A 20,748-nucleotide genomic window follows, 5' to 3' on the forward strand; every position below is an offset into this window, starting at 1 on the left:
TACATGCATGCAATAGAAAAATAACCTTTTTGAAAATTTTCTTTTAGCTTTGTCTCCCTCTATTCTGTATAAAATCACACTTCTCCATCCTTTCGCAGTCATTGACTCATTCCTGTTTTGCTCTTTCAGGAATGGTTTTCAGCATCAATTTGGGATTCTCAGACCTAACTAACAAGGAAGGGAAGAAACCAGAAGAGAAAACCTATGCCCTGTTCATTGGTGACACAGTGCTTGTGGATGAGGTATGCACTGCGTCTTCCACTGTGAGTGCTCGTGGACGGACGGCTTTGGAAGCACATTTTTACCCTATGGTTCCCCCCCCCTTTAATTGAAATTTATAATTTATAATTTTATGTTTTATAATATATGTGTAATATGATTTATAATATTTATATGTATAATATGATTTATAATATTATGTTAGTCTCAGATGTACAGCAAAGTATTCAGTTATATATTATTTTTAGATTATTTTCCATTATAAATTATTATAAGTTACTGCATATAGTTCCCTGTGCTACATAGTAAATCCTTATTTACTCTGGTTTATTGCTTATCTATTTTATGTGGGTTTTTGTTTTTATATTTGTTAAATGCTAGCTAAGGGGAAGGAGAGATCCCTATGATAGCCTAATACCGCTAGGGATAGAGATTGTTTAAGCCAAACCCTTTATTACATTGTGGCTTGATTATGATAATGTCAGGAACTGATTCTAATAATTGAACTGATTTTTTTTTTAGTAATGGCTTTATTGAGCTACAGTTTACATACCATACAATTAAAGTGTACAATTTAGTGGTTTTTAGTATATTCACAGTTACGCAACTATCACCACAGTCTAATTTTAGAACATTTTCATCACCTCAGAAAGAAACCCTGTGCGCATTAGCAGTCACTCCCCATTTCCCCCTCAGGCCTAGGCACTGACTTTCTGTCTCTAAGGATTTGCCTTTTCTGGATATTTGGGGTCTTTTTGTGACTGGTTTCTTTCACTTAGCAGGAACTGATTCTTAATAATAGCAAATATTTCAGTGCTCTTATTATAAGCTAAGCATGTTTATGCATTAATTCATTGAATCCTTATAATAACCCTATGAAGTAAATACTCTTATCCAAGTATGCAGATAAAGAAACTGTGGCACTGAGAAGTATAAGTAACTTGCCTAATGTCACTGAGCTGGAAAGTGATTGAGCCAGGTTTCAAGTCAAGCCTGTATTCTTAATCATGATCCCAGTGTTGCCTCCCAAATTGTAGTTCCTAATGTGCGTTTCAGAAGATAACTGGTTTTATTTGTTGTCAAAGATTTTTTAGTACCAGAAGGTTCAAAGCATGGCCCAGCTATTTACTGGGTTTGAAAGTGAAAGTGTTTCACTTAAATGCTCTCACAGATGTCTAACTTCCTCCTTGTATTCCAGGATGGCCCAGCTACCATTCTCACTTCTGTGAAGAAGAAAGTGAAGAACGTGGGGATTTTTCTAAAGGTAGGAAGAAGATAAATGAGTGGTATAGGAAGTTTGATACAGTGAAGAAGATAAACAATATTGGCTAAAATAATTAAGACCTGAATTTCTGATTATGATTTTTTTTTCCCCCATAGAATGAGGATGAGGAAGAAGAGGAAGAGGAGAAAGATGAGGCTGAGGACCTGTTGGGAAGAGGTTCCCGAGCAGCATTACTTACAGAAAGAACACGAGTAAGTTTATTAAGTTTACTGTATTACTTTGATGGTTCACAGGTTCTGATAACTTGGGTTTTCCCTTCTCTAGAATGAGATGACTGCAGAAGAAAAGCGAAGAGCACATCAAAAAGAACTGGCGGCTCAACTCAATGAGGAAGCAAAGAGGCGATTGACTGAACAGAAGGGGGAACAGCAGATTCAGAAGTAAGAGTTTGCATGGGGTAGTGAGATGGTTTTAGGGTTATATGTGATTTGCAGAAATTTCTCAAAAACATTTTATTCCCACTCCAGAGCTCGTAAATCTAATGTGTCCTATAAAAACCCGTCTTTGATGCCTAAGGAACCACATATTCGGGAAATGAAGATCTATATTGATAAGAAATACGAGACTGTAATAATGCCTGTGTTTGGCATTGCGACGCCTTTTCACATTGCCACAATAAAGGTACTAACGTTGAGTCAAGCTCCATCCAAACAGTGTCTTAAAATAGATGACTCTCCTGCTTATCATAGATGACTGTCCTGTCTGCATCGTCTCTCACACTCTGCTCCTTCTGACTCTGCCTTTCCCACGTTACTGACTTTCCCCCTCTCCCTAATCTCCTGCTGTCATTTTCCTTCCTTTCCAGTTTGCACTTTGGAGAAAGTTAAGTGATCTAGTCTAGAAACATAATTTTCCTATTTCTCTTTGAACTTTGAGAATTTTTTAACCTGTTTTCATAAATGTGGTACATAGAAAGAACTTTGAGAACTCAGTGATTCTTTTGGAAACACACATTTGGTCATATAAAAAAATAGGCTAAATATGTAGTTTATTAGTTTTAGATTAAGGATTACAAGCTAGGTTTAGCAGCTTGTAACTACTAACTTAATTTTAGCATCTCTATAGCTACTGATCTTTATCTAGGAAAGAAATCTGTTTATTTTGCTAATGCTTTTCCTTTCTTTGAACAGAATATAAGTATGTCCGTGGAAGGAGATTATACTTACTTGCGAATCAACTTCTATTGCCCAGGCAGTGCTCTGGGCAGGAATGAGGGCAACATCTTTCCTAACCCAGAAGCCACTTTTGTCAAGGAAATGTGAGTTCCCAGGAAAACAACCATCCCCAAATGCCTGTTGGCAGAAGTGCTACCCTCAGAAACATTTCGTTCTCTGTGCTGTGTTCTCCCCCATTCTAGTGAATGGCAGCACCTTCCTCAGTGGCACTTGATTAGGTTCACCTTGCTAATTAACTTTGTACTGTTTTGAGGATGGAACCTAATTTAAATCCTCGTGAAGATATTTTATCCTCACTATATACATATTTGGTGATAAAATCTCAAATGTGTGCCCCATTGGAGTCTATTCATTCTTGAGGTGGAATAGGATAATTTGGGGAGGTTTATGCTGGATTGGAAATACATGTGTGATTCCCCCACCCAATGGATTAGTCACTTATAATATTCTCTGTTTAAGAGAGAAGAAAGGGAGGTTTTTTCAGCTTTCCAGACATTGTTTCACCATTCAGTAGTACCTTTTTCTCCTAAAAGATATTAAACCAGTTATAAAACATAATAATGGGTGCAGGTTACCTGGCGTGATAAAGAAACTCACATAAGTGCTTCCCCTTTTCTGCAGTACATACCGAGCTTCAAATATGAAGGCACCTGGAGAGCAGACAGTACCAGCCTTGAACCTTCAGAATGCTTTCCGAATTATAAAAGAAGTGCAGAAGCGTTACAAGACTCGGGAAGCAGAAGAAAAAGAGAAGGAGGTGAACCTGAACACCAACAAAGCACCTTTGTGCAAAAGGACACATGTGGGTTTTGGGGACATGGAAAGATACGTGAAAATTCACATTGATTTTAATTCTGCTTAGGGCATTGTGAAACAAGACTCACTGGTGATCAATCTAAACCGGAGTAATCCCAAACTGAAAGATCTGTACATTCGCCCGAATATTGCCCAAAAGAGGATGCAAGGCTCACTGGAGGCCCATGTCAATGGTATGGATGATCTCTCATGTGCCTGGGCTTTGTCTTCAGGGGCACATTTGTAGGAATGATAGATCAGATAATATAGTAGGGCAAGGAAGTGCTTGGAGGAATCTACTTTGACATCGCTGTATGGCCAGAAGGAAAGGAAAGCTCTGTACCTTATTGGCATTTCCTCTGACCCTGTTCAAATCAGCCAGAAAAGATTCAGTACCTTCTGGCCTAACCTGATGATGTTCCTTGGTACTTAGCTGCTTCCTTACTTCCCCCCCCCAGGTTTTCGCTTCACGTCTGTCCGAGGAGACAAAGTGGATATTCTATACAATAATATCAAGCATGCTTTGTTCCAGCCGTGTGATGGGGAAATGATTATTGTTTTGCACTTTCACCTCAAGGTATATCTTTTTATCAGCTAGCTGTGAGCTCTTGGGCAAGATCTTTCTATATCCCTCTTTCCCTTGAAATAGTGATGAAAAATATCACCTATCGCATAAGATCATCAGGAGGATTGAATCAAATAATGCTTATAAAGTCCACAGTGCCTGACATCTAGAAGGTGCTAAGTGTGTTTGTTCCTTTGGTGTGATTATATAATGACCTCTGAAACGTATAAGGTCTTCTCCAAATTCCTGTTTCTGAAATAGAAAATTTTTGCTTTAGACAATTTATTACCAACATAATCTCCAAAGTCCATTCTAATAAATAGGAGTGCTTTTAAAAATTTATACTCTTTCATATTCCTAGATGTCATTATTGATGATGACACCAGGGATGGTTTAACTGTTTTTACATAAATGCTGTGGTTTCCAGTGTAGATATTTTAATATTTTCATGTTTTGTTATCTTGCTTGTCTATTGTGTAGACTTCTTTGTGGAAGAAGTCTTATGACTTCTTTCTTGTTCTTTCTGCTTTATGCCCTCAGAATGCCATCATGTTTGGGAAGAAGCGGCACACAGATGTGCAGTTCTACACAGAAGTTGGGGAGATCACCACAGACTTGGGGAAACATCAGCATATGCATGACCGAGATGACCTCTATGCTGAGCAGGTGAAATTTGGTTTTGCAGGGGAGTGAGGTAGGATGCAGTCCAGATCTGAGTTCAGTAATTGTTATATTTTATAAACAACACCTGAAACTATGCAGAACTTTCTCAAGTATCTGCTGGCATGGTGTAGTGCTATGGCTTATGGATTAGACTTAAGTTGCAGGCTCAGCTCTACAGTTAATGTTGTGGTGACCTGTAATAAAGTATCTGTGTTAGTATCATAGTTATCAGAATTAAGGACTACAAAAGCACTTCATGCTTTTTGAAGGGATTACTGTTAACAAGTAAAGTGATAACTATAGTTAATTCGTAATTTTTTTCCTCTGCAGATGGAACGAGAAATGAGGCACAAACTGAAAACAGCCTTTAAAAATTTCATTGAGAAAGTAGAGGCTCTAACTAAGGAGGAACTGGAATTTGAAGTGCCTTTTAGGGACTTGGGGTAATGTATCGCCTCCTCTTTTCGGCCTTTAGAAAAATTAGTTATTCTTCCTTTAATAATAATTTAACGTGACATATCATGTCCTTTTTCCTATGGACATCCATTCCCTCTTGGAAATGTTTAAGGGCTGGGGTGAATGGCTAAGACTGAGAGGCTCCCTCTGGAAATGAGTTTCCAGCAAGCATGCTGGAGTTGTGTTTGGAATGGGAAAAGGAAAGAAGCCTGTTGTGGCAGCAGCAGTTTCTCTTGCAATGAGCCCCATCTTAGGTGAGTTTCTTGCTGTCTTTCAGATTCAATGGCGCTCCCTATAGGAGTACCTGCCTCCTCCAGCCCACTAGTAGTGCGCTGGTAAATGCTACAGAGTGGGTGAGTATTTCTGACCTCTTTTTAGGAAAACAAGTGTTAGAGAAAAGAAAGCAAGAGGGTAGACATTTTGAAAACTAGGTCCTTATTTCTTTGGATTTTCATTTGTGATGCTTACTTAGATATAAAACTTACTGAACAAATGATTTTTAAAAGTCTCTTTAGTTTTTAAAGATAGTTTCTTTACATAATTTCCTTAAATGTATTCTCCTTGAGGAAAGGTTTTGATCTTGCAGATCCTTTCACTGGGGCTTCTTGGTATCTTGTATTTAGTCTTTGTCCCAAAAAACAAACAAAAAAACAGTTTAGTTATCCTTTGTGTAGTGATTTTTAGATCCTGAAAGTGTTTGAAAATGCTAGTGCTTTGTGGGAAGTATTTTTATGAAAATAATCCTGTTCTTTCCTGACAGCCACCTTTTGTGGTGACGTTGGATGAAGTGGAGCTGATTCACTTTGAGCGAGTCCAGTTTCACCTGAAGAACTTTGACATGGTAATCGTCTACAAGGACTACAGCAAGAAAGTGACAATGATCAATGCCATTCCTGTTGCCTCTCTTGACCCCATCAAGGAATGGTTGAAGTAAGTAGACCTGCCAGCAATCTCACACTTAGCCCATGAACATTGTACCATAGAATATGAGTGTGGTATGTCGTACATAAAATCTGCTGGTGTACTTAGTGAAACTGCCTTTGGGTTGTTATCAACCAGGACTCGAAAACTTGGGATCTGTTAGACATAGAGCCACTTTTTCCTGAATACCCAACAGTAGTTTATGGATATAGGAAAATCAAAATCTAAGATCTTTTTTGACTCTACTTGATGGATGTATAAAAAGATCCATACACATGTAATAATTTATTTACAAGAAGTGGGGGATATTTCTTTCCAGTTCTCTATTTTTACTAAACGATGAGATAGAATATATTTTTATTTTAGCCTTTGACATTCATATGCTCACACTTCAGCTAAAAGAATTCCTCATAGAAGTACCGGAACCCTGATTAAAAGGGAGATGTCACTACATAGGTAAAGGGTGAGGCATGTGTAGCCATGAGTATAGATTGCTCTGCCCTCCTCCCCGCCTCCACTTATCTGTGAAGGGGAGGCACTATAAATATAAATCTCCTCTTAAGAAGTGGGTTGAGAGAGCTTAGAGATAGACTGTGAGAAAGATACAAATTTATAGTTAATATGAGGATTTTCCTAAGAAACATGTTCAGGTAAGTGATATGGTATCACAAATATTTATTAAATTTGTATGACTTTTTAAAATCAGCTTTATTGAGGTACAATTTACATGTAATAAAATTCATCAATTTAAGTATATGATTTGATGTGTTCCAACAAACGTGTACAGTCTTGTATCTACCATCATAATCAGGACATAGAATATTTCCTTTACTCACAGAAGTTCCTCATACCCCTTTATAATAGTCAGTCCCCTCCCTTCAACCCTGTCACTGGTTTCTGTCACTATATATTTTGCTTCGTCTAGAATTTCACATAAATTGAATCGTACAAGTACGTAATCTTTTGTATCTTTCATCCTTCACTTGGCATAACGCTCTTGAAATTGATTCAAGTTGTTCTGCACATCATTACTATATTCCTTTTTATTACTGAATAGTATTCCACTGTATATACTAGAGAGTCCATACTTTATTTACCCATCTACCAGTTAATAGACATTTGGGTTGTTTCCCTTTGGGGGTCTTATGAATAGCTGCTATAAATGTTATGTACAGGTCTTTGTATGGACATATGTTTTCATTTCTCTTGGATAAATGACCTAAGAGTGGGATTGCTGTGTCATATGTTTTATGGTTAAGTGTATGTTTAACTTGATGAGAAACTACCAAATCGTTTGCCGGAGTGGCTGGAACACCTGCAGTATGTGAGAGTTATAGTTGCTCCACATCCTCACCAACACTTGGTGCTGTCAGTCTTTTCAGTATTAGCCATTGTGGTGGGTGGCTGTCTCACTGTGGTTTCAGTTTGCATTTCCAAGATTACTGATGATTTTTAGCATCTTTTCTTATGCTTATGTGTCATTCTGTACTTTTAATAAAGTATATTCATGTTTTTTGCCCATGTTAAAAATCACATTGCTTGTCTTATTACTGAGTTTTGAGAATTTTTTAGGCTGGATACAAGTCCCTCATCGAATATAGGTTTTGCATATATTTTCCTCCAGTAGTTTCTATGCCTTCTCATTTTCTTAAAATGTCTTTTAAAGACCAAAAGTGTAAATTTTTCATGAAATATGTTTGATCAACTTTTTTCTCTTGTAATTTCTGCTCTTTCTGTCTTATCTAATAAATTTTGCCTAACCCAAAGTCATAAAAATTTTCTGTTCTCTTCTAGAGTTCCATAGATTTAGGTCTTATATTTAGGTCTGTGATCCATTTTGAGTTAATTTTTTTTACTGTGGTATAAGAATCAAGGTTCATACTTTGCATATTATGTAGCCAGTTATTCTAGTTATCATTTGTTGGAAAGATTATCCCTTACCCATTGAATTACCTTGGCATCTTTGTTTAAAAAAAAAAAGGAATATGTAAGAGAGGGATCTAATTCTGGACTGTATTCTGTTCTATTGGTTTATTTGTGTCCTTACACTGATACTGTACTGTTGTGAATATTGTAGCTTTATAGTAAATCTTGAAATCAGGTAGTGTAAGTCTTCCCATCTAGCTCCTTTTCAAAGTTGGCTGTTATTATTTTGGCTATTCTACATTAATTCTAGAATCAACTTGTATCTTTCAACAAACTGGTTTATTTTGTCTAAGTTTATCAGTTCTACTATTTGTGCAATCATATATCCCCTTTCGTTCCTAATGTTGATAATTTGCTCTTTTTGTTAGTCAGTCTGGTTAGAGGTTTATTGATTTTTTATTTTTTGATTTTTTTTTCCCCCATCATTATGAAATGTCCTTTCTTATTTCTGGTAACATTCCTTGTTTTGAAATCTACACAGTGTGATATTACTATAGACTTCTAGCTTTATTTTGGTTAGAGTTTGTATGGTGTGTCTTTTTTTCCGTCCTTATACTTTTAACTTACATTACTTTATATTTAAAGTGATTTACTTGGAGACACCATATATTTGGGTCTTACTTTTTTTAATCCATTCTGAGAATGTCTACCTTTTAATGGGATTGCTAAAAACAGGCCATTTACATTTAATATAATTATTAGCATGGCTGGGTTTAAATCTGCCATATTTTTTTCTTTTTTTTTTTTAAAAGAAGGTCAGTTTATCTATCTACCTACCTACGTACCTGCTTTGGGTCTTAGTTGCTGCACTCCAGATCTTCATTGCAGCGTCTTCGTTGCGGCATGCAGGACTTGCGTTGCAGCACGTGGCCTTCTCTTTAGTTGTGGTGCACAGGCTCAGTAGTTGGGGCATGCAGGCTCAGTAGTTGCAGTGCACTGGCTTAGTTGCTCCACGGCATGTGGGATCTTAGTTCCCTGACCAGGGATCGAACCCGCATCCCCTGCATTGGAAGGCGGACTCTTAACCACTGGACCACCAGTAAACGTACCATCTTGCTATTTGTTTTCCTATCTGTTCTTGTTGCTTTTCTCCTCTTTTTATGCCTTCTTTTAGATTAATTTTATGATTCTTTTTAAAGATTTTTTTGATGTGGACCAATTTTAAAGTCTTTATTGAACTTGTTACAGTATTGCTTCTGTTTTATGTTTTGGTTTTTTGGCTTCAAGGCATGTGGGGTCTTAGCTCCCTGACCAGGGATGGAACCTGTACCTCCTGCATTGGAAGGCGGACTCTTAACCACTGGACCGCCAGGGAAGTCCCTAGATTAATTTTATGATTCTTTATGATTATCTTCCTAGTTCGCTGATTAGCTCTACACGTCTTTGTTTTACTTTATGATGATTACTGTAAGGTTTACATATACATCTTTAACTTATCACAGTCTGCATTCAGATAATATACCACGTCTGTTAGAAGGTTGTTATGCTTCCATTTCTCTTCTTCTATCCTTTCTGCTATTATTAATCATCCATTTTACTTCTAATATACTGTGAATTCCACAATTTATTGTTATTATTTTAGCTTCTAAACAGCTATCCTTTAATTTACAAAATGAGTAGGGGAAAGTCTTTTATATTTACTCACATATTTACCATTCCTGATGCTGTTCATTCCATTGTGTAGTTCCACAGGGATTTTTTAGTCCTGTGCTGCTTTTTATGCAATGTTTGAAAACTGTCGTTCCATATTTTGTTTGGTTTTCTGGTTGTTTAAGGTGCAAATGTAAACCTAGTCCTTGTCACTCCCATCATGACTAGAAGCAGAAGTTTCAGTGTTCGTGATTGTGCCCATAATGGCTTTATGCTAGTCTCTCACACAGGTTTTATGCTGAAGGTTTCTTGTTGTGTCCTTACTATTATTGTTTTTTGGTTTTCTTTTCTCTTCTTTCCCACCCACTTTGATTCTGTGCTCCTCAGTAGACGTGAATAAATGTCATTTGAGCATTTCTTAACACAAGGCACTTTAAATACTAAAAAAAGGTGCTCTCTCGTGAGGGCTAGTGCTCTGGGAGACCAGACATCAGATGTTTGGGTACGTTGTGGTGGCACAGTGCAAAGAATACCTGCTCCCAAGTATGCAGAGGGTATCTGCTCTTTAGAGATGCTAATGACCAAGATGACACGGGATGTTCTCACAAAGTATAGAGGATTGATTTTGACTTTATAATGTTATTTTTCCCAGTTCTTGTGACCTAAAGTACACAGAAGGAGTACAGTCCCTCAACTGGACTAAAATTATGAAGACCATTGTTGATGACCCTGAGGGCTTCTTTGAACAAGGTGGCTGGTCTTTCCTGGAACCTGAGGGTGAGGTGCGTGAGTGTGGGGTTTCTTTTCTGGTACATAGTGTTGCCCATTATCATTTGGGCGGTGAGGAGAATGCCATATAAGTAGTACATAAGGGACCAGATCAAACGGGAGAAGCTCTGAACACAACTTGGTATTGTTGTTTCTCCAAGTTAGTTTTACAGGTAAATGATAAATTAATTGGGCATTGGTAGCCACTGACCAGATTTGAGATTACAAAAACTGTTCCTTCAAAGAATTTCTTAGTATTGGGAGAAAATTCTTCAGGTCATCTTGCAAAAATTGTTCTCTAAAAAATGGTCCTCCTACCTCTGCATAGTGCGTTATTACCAAGAGTATGTCTGTGGTTAATTTTCCTGGGTAAAGAAGGATGAAGTGACTCTTTAAGAAATATGAATGAGATATTTAGGGTATCTAATGATTGTACCTTATAGTAATTTTAATTAAGTCTTTTTATCTCTTGGTCACTCAGGGGTTTGGGTGTTTTTGTTTCGTTTTTTCATGTAAAATAGAAATAATGCTGGTGTGCTAAGAGGGTTGAATTAATTCATTAAGTTAATAAAGTAAATGTTTAAAAAAAAAAAAGGAAAACACCCAGTGTATAGTGTTATGCTCTCTCTAATTCACCAGGGGAGTGATGCTGAGGAAGGGGATTCTGAGTCTGAAATCGAAGATGAGACTTTTAATCCTTCAGAGGATGACTACGAGGAAGAGGAGGAGGACAGTGATGAAGATTACTCCTCAGAAGCTGAAGAATCAGGTTGGTCTTCATAGGAAATCGTGTTCATGACTTCTGAACCTGATGTCATTTCTGGAGGCTTTAGAAGGGAAGAATTTTATCATTCCGTTCCATTCCTGTCTAATAAATCATGCTTAATCAATGTTATTCCAGATTATTCCAAGGAATCATTGGGCAGTGAAGAAGAGAGTGGAAAGGATTGGGATGAACTGGAGGAAGAAGCCCGAAAAGGTAGATTTGTTGTTGTTGTTTTATTTTTTTTGAGGCACAGGTTTCAATATTTTGAGATATTATTTGCCTAATAAGAGTAACATAAGAACAATATAAAAGTGATGTGGAGCCACAGCTACAACTTCATTGACCAGAGAAGAAAATGAGGTCTGGAGTGTGTCCATACTCTCCAGGTGGCACAACTCTGCCGACTTGGATGCTTTTTTCATCTGCTCAACCCCCCGGTGGGCCCTTAGCCATGATAGTCTTGTAAGGCTCCAAAATTAGGCTGTTTGGTCTCCAAATCTAAGTCCTATAATAGTCTAGCTTTCTGGGCCTCTTCCAGGTTAGGAATGTTTTTGTAGTACTAGTTTTAATTACTCTGAAACCAAATGCCAAATGTAAATGAAAGATGAAAAGGAAAGTACTCTACTGTATCCCAAGCATTGTGACAGGTCCTTTGCATAGATTACCTTTAATCCTAAAACAGTTTTCCATTTTATAAATAAACCAAGGCTCAGAAAGGTTAAGTACTTGCCCAAGATCATACAACTACTAAGCAGCTGAGTAAAGATTAAAACTTAAGTCTGACTCCAAAGTACCTTCTCTGTACTATTTCATGCTGTGTCCAACAGTGTTATAGATACCTAAAGCTAACATCTAGCCAACTAGTGCCATGTTCTTCTGTTTAGCCGACCGTGAAAGTCGCTATGAGGAGGAAGAGGAACAGAGTCGAAGTATGAGCCGGAAGAGGAAGGCATCTGTGCACAGTTCAGGCCGAGGCTCTAACCGAGGTTCCAGACACAGCTCTGCGCCTCCCAAGAAAAAGAGGAAGTAACTTCGGAACTTTGGCCCTCAGCTCCATTCTTCCTTCAGCCAATCCCTGAAAATTTTACATGACATAGAAACTGTATTTTTCCTTTTTTTCTTTTGAAGTTTTGCCATTTGTGTTTATGGGTTTAGGGGGCCATTTGTGCGGACCAATCTACCTGGGGAGTTCCAGGCCCACCAGGACGCGTGCCAGTGGCCCCATCCAGATGGCAAGGGAGGAGGTGTTCCCGAAGAAGGGCAGAGGCTTCCGCTGTTAATAAATACCGTTTCGTTCCTCTCTCTTCCTGTCACCTTCTGCCAGGACATCGTTGGCTTCTGACATCTTATTCTTTGATGTCTCAATGCTGTATTTCCAAGACATTGGTACAAGGTGACCCTTAACTAGCTGTACCATGGTTCTTGACCAGCAGATTCAATCCTCCATCCTACCCTACTGCCATGATCTTCCTCACATCTCTTTTAAGTTCCATCTTTGCAGTACTCAAGAAAAGGTTCTTGGAATTTGCTAATGGTGTAAACCATACAACTTGAGCTAGTGAGTCTGATCAGGCTGGCACCTCCATCTGAGTTCTCCTGCTTTCTTGCCTCATGCAGATCCTGAGGTATTTCTGCTGCCTTGGAAGACATAAGAAGCAGTGATACTCCCTGGCTCGGTTTCATCTTTACAAATTCACACATGGTACAATGGTAGAAGCAGAATTACCACTGTTTTTTTCCTGATACATGAGGAAAAATGGGTGTGTCTCATGTACTGCTTCTAGTGAAAATCTAGAAGGAGGCTCAAAGGAGTCAACATTTAGATCTGGAAGGGGTAAGTCATGCCTTGGGCCTAGAATACCCTGATGAGAAAAGAGAAGAGGAAGAGAGGCCACATCTACAACACAGCCTCTCGTCACTGCTGCTCCTTATTTTTACTTGTCTCGCATTGTCCTGTATTTATCACAATTTCTGTTGAACAGCTTTTTAAGTATTTGGGGAGTTTATCTTGCCATCCTCTCCCCCCTGGTTCTCTCTGCACCCACCTGCCCCACTGCAGTTCCTTCTGTGTTCTGTGACTTTAAGAGAAGAGGGGGGGAGGGGTCTCGGATTTTGTTTGTTTGTTTGTTATTTTCTCCTTAGCAGTAGGACTTGATATTTTCAATTTTGGAAGAACTAAAAGATAATAAACTGTGGTTTTTTTTTGTTGTTGTTGTTTTGTTTTTGTAAATTCACCTTCTGTAACAGTTCTTTTGCAGTTCCTGAAAGCAAGCCTGCTTCTCGCCTGGAAAAGTGCTAAGCCATTAGAGAATAATTCCCTTTATCCAGCTAATATCTCAGAAAGAAACTGTCATCATTCTAAGCTTTCATCATTAGCTTGAGACATCATAGTAAACCAAATTCATGGTAGAACAAGTTACTTTATAAGAGACTTTTTACTATGGTTCCCTCAGGGTTTAGAATGGAATAGCACTTGTCCCATCACAGAAACAAGTCTTCAGTCATCTCCTTGTAAATAGCATGGAGGGCGGCAGCAGCTTGAAGGGACACCTTCAGCCTTCCTATGGGGGTAGCCTGACCTTCAGGGCTAACAACTGTTGGGAAAGGAAAAAGAAACATGTCAGACAGCAGTGTCGTTCATGGAAAAACAAACACTTAAACACCTGTTATTTTCCACATTAAGTGCTGGGGATACTAAATAAAGTTATACCTCATATTTTAGTGGGACTCAATCTGGTGGAAGACGATGGAAAACACACAGTCATTACAGTATAGTATGGTAGGTGCTGTGATGAAAACTCTAGGTGCTTTGGGAACACACAGAAGTGGCACCCAATCCAGAATGGAGAATCGGAAAAGGCTTTCTGGAGACAATCCATTAGTCTTCAAACAGTAAAAGATACTCTAAGCACGTAGAGCATGTGCCGAGATAATGAGGACAAGTTTGGAAAACTGTAAGAAGTGGCAGAAATGAAGCTGTACTGATAAGCAGGAGCCAGAGCACGACAATAAGCCATTTGTTTTGTGAGGAATGTGGTTTTAACTGAAGGTATTGAAATTACCGTTTTTTACTTGGGTTCTAGAAAAGTGGGTCCACTCTTTGGGGAATATATTCCAAGGGGGCACAAGTAGATCAGGGAAGGTAGTTATGAGGCTGTTGAGTGAGTAATTCAGGAGAGAAAAGAAGGGTTCTGAAGTTTAACAGAGGAGGTGGAGACAGATTCAGAACACTTAAGAGGTAAAATTAATAGGATTTTATGATTGAAATGTTGGGAGTGAAGAGGTTAGAATCAAGCATGACCATTCTGGGTGGGTAAGAGGAAACAAGGTACACAGTTTTCAGAACAGAGTCAATAAGGGCAGTGAGAAAGTCTGATGTTTAAATTTGAAATCAAAACAATGTGTCTTCAAAATTTCCATGTCTCAAACACTAGCGAGTCATAATATATTCTAGTTGTCAGGAGGTATGTGGGCTAAGATACACAACTGATTACATTCATGCTTGATCTAGAAATAAATATGGCTCTAGGGATTTCAATCCAGATTGTCTCATCAACTTTGTAGTGGTAATTAGGTATTAAAGGTAAAACAAAATGTATTCACTATTAGGATGATTTCCTTAGACGTAAGTGGAACAGAGGAGCACAAAAACGTCTCACTCACTGTCTAGCTCTTGCTCTAGGATGTCTCTTCCCGATTCCAGGATCTGCCACAGTTCCAGATACGCGTAGCCTACTTCTTGACATTCTTTCTTTTCCTCATCCATAGGATCACTTACTACCGTAAACTTTAAACTAAAGGGGGAAAAAAATCCATTTAACTCAGTACTGCTGATACCCTTAGGCTTTAAAAAAAAAAAAAAAGGATAAAAGTAATCATAAATTACACATTGTATTCCCTGAATCACTTCTCCCTTTCCTCCATTTTACAAGACTACAACAGCACAAGACTGAGAAATCGTTTTAATTTAAAGTAACAGGTCTGGGAGGAACTAAGACTTGAGGTAAAGTAGTTGATCAAGTTGTCTCAGAACTGTTGAGATATAATTCCTTTTAAGATGGTTTACAGTTTTGCTGAAAGATTTGAAATGGGCAGTGGAGGTGTTGAACAAAAATCAAGATTATGGAAGTTAGAAGAGGTTTTACATTTCTAAATAAAAGTGTTATACCAAGCCTGAGCAGAGTAAAGGAAACAGAAGGAATACAGAATTGCAAAATGAATATAAAAAGTGTATTCCTTAGAGTTGTAAGTCTTGGAAGATGATACTGTAAAGAACACAGCACGGTTCCTCCTAAGCAGTGAGCAGTTAACAGCAATTACAGGACCCACCTCAGATACCAAAATCCACCGATGCTCAAGTCCCTTATATAAAATGGTGTAGGATTTGCATATAGAATATACTTTAAATCACCTCTAGATTACTTATAATACCTAATACAGTGTAAATGCTATATAAATAGTTGTAAATACAACGTAAATGTTACATAAATAGTTGCCAGTACATGGCAAAGTTAAATTTTGCTTTTTGGAACTTCCTAGAATTGTTTTTTCAAATATTTTTCATCCACCGTTAGTTGAATCCATGGATGCGGGGGGAACCTGCAGATACAGAAGACTGACTATTATTACCTTGACTTAGTCTAGCAAAGAGTGATATTGAATTCCAGAAACTGATACCTATTAAATTTTTTGAGGTAAAGTTTACATAACATAAATTTACTATTTTAACCATTGTAAGGTGTACAATTCAGTGTTTCTTAGTATAATCACAATGTTGTGCAACCATCACCACTATCTAATTTCAGATCACATTCATCACCACAAAAAGAAATCTATACCCATTAAGCAGTCACTCCCCACTCTTCTCTCCCTCAGTCCTGGTGACCACTAATCTACTTTCTGTCTCTCTGGATTTGCCTATTCTGGACATTTCATATTCCTATTAATTTTTTAAAAGCTAACATTGGTGGCTAATAGAAAGTTCTAAGGGAGCAAGAATAGGACCAAAAATCCAAGCGTTTTAAATCACAGCTAAACACGATTAAGCTGAAAAGAAGAAATCCTGAAAGTGATGCATTCACAGTCATTAAGCAATATTCGTTTGTGATTATGTTTCTGTATCCGTACTGAGAACTTCAACAAAGCAAAGGGATAATGCTGACTCCTCCACCCATTTTCCCAGAAAACGTATGGTAACTCACATCACCACATCACGTGCACAATACCAAGTGCTTTAGGTAAACTATGTTATTTCAGTATCATCCTCACCAGAGCCTTCAAGTTAAATAATACCTCAAACATCACAGAGCTAGTAAGTGGAAGTGTCAGGATTCAGAACCAAGTCTGTGTGATTACAAAGGCAATGTTCTACCTGCTATATCATACAGGCAAAAAGAAAATCAAAGGTAAAATCAATTGAAATCAAACTGAGTAGAAGATCACAAAAAGAAAAGAAAAAGATCACCACTGTAAAGGAATAAAGGAAGAGAGAGTTGTAGGAATGCTGAGAGGAGAAAAGAAAAAGCTAAATTTAACATTAATGCAAAAGAGAAACGACCAAATCTTTTTCCATTTCCAAAAGTTACCAGTAAGCTTATATCTGTTTAAGTCCACCATGATACTGAAGTCAGATTCACGGTTTATTTCAACTGGCTCCTTTTTCAGTCCTTCTTAGGATTAACTGGAGACAAAGTAAATGCAAATTAAATAAATTTATTGGGCTGTTAGAAAAGTAATGGATTAGAACACCAGTCCCATACTTACCCACACACACGAAAAGGAGGTAGGGTTGCCAGATTTTGCCAAAAACAAATAAAAGAAAACCCAGATGTCCACTTAAATTTGATTTTCAAAATTCAGCTAAACGAGAAATTTTTTAGTCTATATATATATCCCATGCATTTCATCTGGAACCTCTAAAAGGAGGGCTCCTCAGATTATATGAATAATGACAATTGGCTTTCCTAAAACTTAGAGTAGACCCAGAATTTACTTCAAAGTATTCCTGTAGAGAAATCATTTTTAAGTCAAAAATAAAATTGCTATTATAAAGGCATAATATTTGGTAAGCTAGCACTGGTATGGTACTATGTTTGAGAGAAATGAATCAAATTATCCTAGAGTGTCAAGGCGTTTTGTCCTTTCCGTAGGGGGCACTAAGTATTCAAGTAAATTGCTGCCTCAAAAAAAAAAAAAAAAAAAGCGCTTATCAGGGGCTGGCATGGGTGAGAAATGAACTAATCCTGTGAGATGATATAATGCATCAGGTAGTTAGTCACAAACATAAATTAGACTCAAGTAGATGGGAAATTCATTAGGAGTATATTAATATGAAAGAAGTTATTAAAATATTCCATATCACCACAAAGCCAAACTCAAACTCCTAAATTCCTGTGTGACTCCTCCTGTCTTTCAAAGTGGGAAGCAGGTGCTTACTGTCCTTGCTCAGGATCTTGTCCAGTCAGCATGGCGAACAGAAACTGCCTTCGGTCTTTCTGCTCCACTGGGTCCAGGTCTATCACTGTATTAAGGGTTAAGTGGGAAAAAAGCAAAGAATCATATACTGTTGCTATTTGGGCACTAAAACTTTCATAAATGGTATGTGTAAAACATTGATATAAAGCAGACATTGGCAAAACTGGGCCCATGAGCCAGCTACCTGTTTTCATGAAGTTTTATTGAACACAGCCATCTGTTTACATACTATCTGTGGTGGCTTTCCAACTACAATGATAGAGTTGAAGAGTTGTGACAGAGACTGGCCCACAAAGCCTAAAACATTTACTATGTGGCCCTTTAAGAAAATGTTTCAACCACTGATATAAAAGAAGCCTTACACTCTGTGTTGGAAGCTGTCCTGCCAAATGCCAGGATAAACGTGCTCCCACCACTGCCCAACTGGAAGAATTCTAGGAGACTGATTTTTTTTTTTTCAGGCCGCCTAGAGATTTGGGTTTTGAGGTAGGTTCAACTCAAGGTCTCAACATCCATTCCCCTCTTCCTCTTCATTTCTACATGGGATTGTTGCAGACTCAAATAAATTAGCCTATGTTTTCCAGCCTCTATTTTAGCTAGGTTTGGCCACGTGATTGAGTTCTGCCCACCGTGGTGTGTGAAACTGGGAGGTAGCCTTCCTTTCTGCAGCTGCTATTAAGGACCGTGAGGCAACCGAAAGGATGGAAGACAGGCACGAGGGGGACAGGAAGGCAAGATGGGAGTTTGGATCCCTGATCCCGATCACGTGGCCTCAGCCCTGGACTGCCGCCCTTGAGCTCACTTTACACAAGTGAGGGAAAAACTTCTATCTCCTATGATGTAAGGACAGGATATACTATTTTAAAGGGTGGTGGGGGGTGAGTTGGGGGTGTGGAATAGAGAACAAGAAACAGCTTTTAGAAATTTAAAATAAATACCTAGTCAATGACTGGAAGATAAAATTAAGGAAATCACCCCCTCCAAAAAAAAAATAGAAAGAAAGAAAAAAACAGAGGTAGAATTATAGGAGAAAAGTGATAAAATTAGAGGATCAATTTGGAAGATCCAAAATTCTACTAAGAAAATGAGAAAATGTAGGGGGAAAAAGTTATCAAAGGAATGCAATAAAATTTCCCAGAACTAAAAGCCATGAGCTTCCAGATTTAAAGAGCCCACTGAATGGCCGGAACAATTAAAGAAAATATATGCACATTATTCTGAAATTTAAGAACACTAAAAATGAAGAAAAAATGTTAAAGTCCTCTGGGGAGGTAGAGGGTAGTCTTCATAGAAGCGTTAGACTCCAGGCCTGGACCTAGAAGACCATGGACCAACTGCTTTGACATTCTGAATGAAAAATGTTTTCAACATAGATTTTTAAACGTGGTCTAATTATCAATCAAATATATGGGCAGAATTTTCATGCATGACTATCTCAAAATATTTACTTCCAGTGTATTCTTTCTTTAAAAGCTACTAGAAAATATGATCCATTAAAATATAATAAATCAGAGGGTGACACATGACCCAGGAGATAAAAAATCCAGTATAAAATAGAATTAAATTAAACTCTCCAAATGGCAGCAGTGGGATAATAGCTGAACAGTGGGCTGAAGAGGAACAAGAAGATAAAGAGAGATCTTCAGGAAAAAAAAAAAAGATAAATTATTTGACAGTTTTGATTATTTGAAAATTTAAAAGGCTTCTGGAGAATGCAGAAAGAAATCCCAACAGGTATAATGAAAATAAAGCAAATGAAAAATTGAGACAAACAAAATATAAACAAGAAAGAGATTATAATCATGGTGTACCACTTGGCCCTGCAAGACTGTTTACACATCCATAATAATAGAAACAATTATGATTAATTAAAAATTAAATTTAAATTATGATCCAACTATATGGGAGCATGGGTGTGATACAAGAGAGATAAGTTTTATTTGCCAAGATAGGAAGTCAACAGATAATGTCTGAATCAGGAAATGAATTAGTGAATCAGGAAATTGCAATAGAATCATTTCTCAGAAACATGGGGTTAAATAACAGAAGAAATAGCAGAAAAAGTGAAAAGTGGTGTGGTGGACTGAGTGGGGTGGTCAGGGAGGGGTGAGGGGGAGTGATTTGCAGAGAAAGAGTGGAGCAAAGGACTACTTTATTTTAATCAAAAATCTTTTTAGGGCTTCCCTGGTGGCGCAGTGGTTAAGAATCCGCCTGCCAATGCAGGGGACACGGGTTCGAGCCCTGGTCCCGGAAGATCCCACATGCCGTGGAGCAGCTGGGCCCGTGAGCCACAATTACTGAGCCTGCGCGTCTGGAGCCTGTGCTCCGCAACAAGAGAGGCCGCGATAGTGAGAGGCCCGCGCACCGCGATGAAGAGTGGCCCCTGCTTGCCACAACTGGAGAAAGCCCTCGCACAGAAACGAAGACCCAACACAGCCATAAATAAATAAAATTTAAAAGAGATAAGCAAAACATTCTCTCTATAAATTTGATCTTTAAAAAAAAATCTTTTAAAGCCTGTTTGATATTTTAAAACCATATGTATATATTACTTTGATAAATAAAAGAAAATAAAACAGCAGGGTCCACCCCAACAGAAGTCCAGAGTAGCTCGGACCCCTCAGGCTAAATGGCTGTCAGCCTCCTCTCCTGGCTGTTCACCAGGGATGCCTCACCCTTGCTAAAGTGGAAGTGGATCTCTTCTCCTGCTCTCGGTTTCCTCAGGGACACTGGAGTCTCCGTCTCCGACAAGGGTAGACCGTAGAACTTGTATTCCACATACACCTGTTTTACATTCTCATCACACATCACTTCAGCCTCTGGGTGGAATGCCAGGGAGATGATTTCAATGCACATCTTCTCTGAACCCTGACAAGGAAAATATTCATTTCCTATAGGTTAGAGATGCCAGTGTTTATACTCCATCTAATTAACATATTACTCTCTAGGGATCAATCACAGGCATATTCCACCTAACATATTACTCCTTGAGAATCAATTTATAGGTACCTTAAACTGGCACCAAGAGACCACCTGACTGAACTGCCACCACTAACCATGGGCAATTTGTAAAGAGAATCCAGTTCCTCTATCTCCCAGTCCAGTGAATCAGTTCTCCAGATCAGCCTTTCTCAGCCATCGCCAC

At 38.2% G+C, this 20,748-nt stretch overlaps 2 protein-coding genes across 2 annotated transcripts in view; one reads left to right on the forward strand and one right to left on the reverse strand.

Moving 5' to 3' along the window:
- Positions 1 to 13,334, forward strand: part of SUPT16H (SPT16 homolog, facilitates chromatin remodeling subunit) — a 34,236-nt gene extending 20,902 nt beyond the window's left edge. Inside the window, exons 10-26 of the mRNA XM_082452369.1 lie at positions 130 to 242; positions 1,418 to 1,483; positions 1,600 to 1,695; positions 1,769 to 1,884; positions 1,972 to 2,125; positions 2,635 to 2,762; positions 3,301 to 3,436; positions 3,542 to 3,668; positions 3,933 to 4,051; positions 4,580 to 4,705; positions 5,033 to 5,145; positions 5,436 to 5,511; positions 5,919 to 6,088; positions 10,248 to 10,377; positions 11,003 to 11,132; positions 11,265 to 11,342; positions 12,014 to 13,334. Of these exons, the coding sequence (XP_082308495.1) occupies positions 130 to 242; positions 1,418 to 1,483; positions 1,600 to 1,695; positions 1,769 to 1,884; positions 1,972 to 2,125; positions 2,635 to 2,762; positions 3,301 to 3,436; positions 3,542 to 3,668; positions 3,933 to 4,051; positions 4,580 to 4,705; positions 5,033 to 5,145; positions 5,436 to 5,511; positions 5,919 to 6,088; positions 10,248 to 10,377; positions 11,003 to 11,132; positions 11,265 to 11,342; positions 12,014 to 12,159 (2,024 nt within the window). The 3' untranslated portion in view covers positions 12,160 to 13,334. The remainder of the gene's footprint in view (positions 1 to 129; positions 243 to 1,417; positions 1,484 to 1,599; positions 1,696 to 1,768; positions 1,885 to 1,971; positions 2,126 to 2,634; positions 2,763 to 3,300; positions 3,437 to 3,541; positions 3,669 to 3,932; positions 4,052 to 4,579; positions 4,706 to 5,032; positions 5,146 to 5,435; positions 5,512 to 5,918; positions 6,089 to 10,247; positions 10,378 to 11,002; positions 11,133 to 11,264; positions 11,343 to 12,013) is intronic.
- A 195-nt stretch (positions 13,335 to 13,529) lies between these two features.
- The window catches only part of RPGRIP1 (RPGR interacting protein 1), a 227,036-nt gene continuing 219,817 nt past the window's right edge, over positions 13,530 to 20,748 (reverse strand). Inside the window, exons 25-28 of the mRNA XM_082452363.1 lie at positions 20,279 to 20,471; positions 17,565 to 17,649; positions 14,793 to 14,923; positions 13,530 to 13,723 (exon numbers count right to left, since the gene is read on the reverse strand). Coding sequence (XP_082308489.1) covers positions 13,611 to 13,723; positions 14,793 to 14,923; positions 17,565 to 17,649; positions 20,279 to 20,471 — 522 coding nt within the window. The 3' untranslated portion in view covers positions 13,530 to 13,610. The remainder of the gene's footprint in view (positions 13,724 to 14,792; positions 14,924 to 17,564; positions 17,650 to 20,278; positions 20,472 to 20,748) is intronic.

The sequence above is a fragment of the Balaenoptera physalus genome (genome assembly GCF_965194825.1).
Source record: "Balaenoptera physalus genome assembly, chromosome: 2".
In the NCBI taxonomy this organism is placed as follows: domain Eukaryota; kingdom Metazoa; phylum Chordata; class Mammalia; order Artiodactyla; family Balaenopteridae; genus Balaenoptera; species Balaenoptera physalus.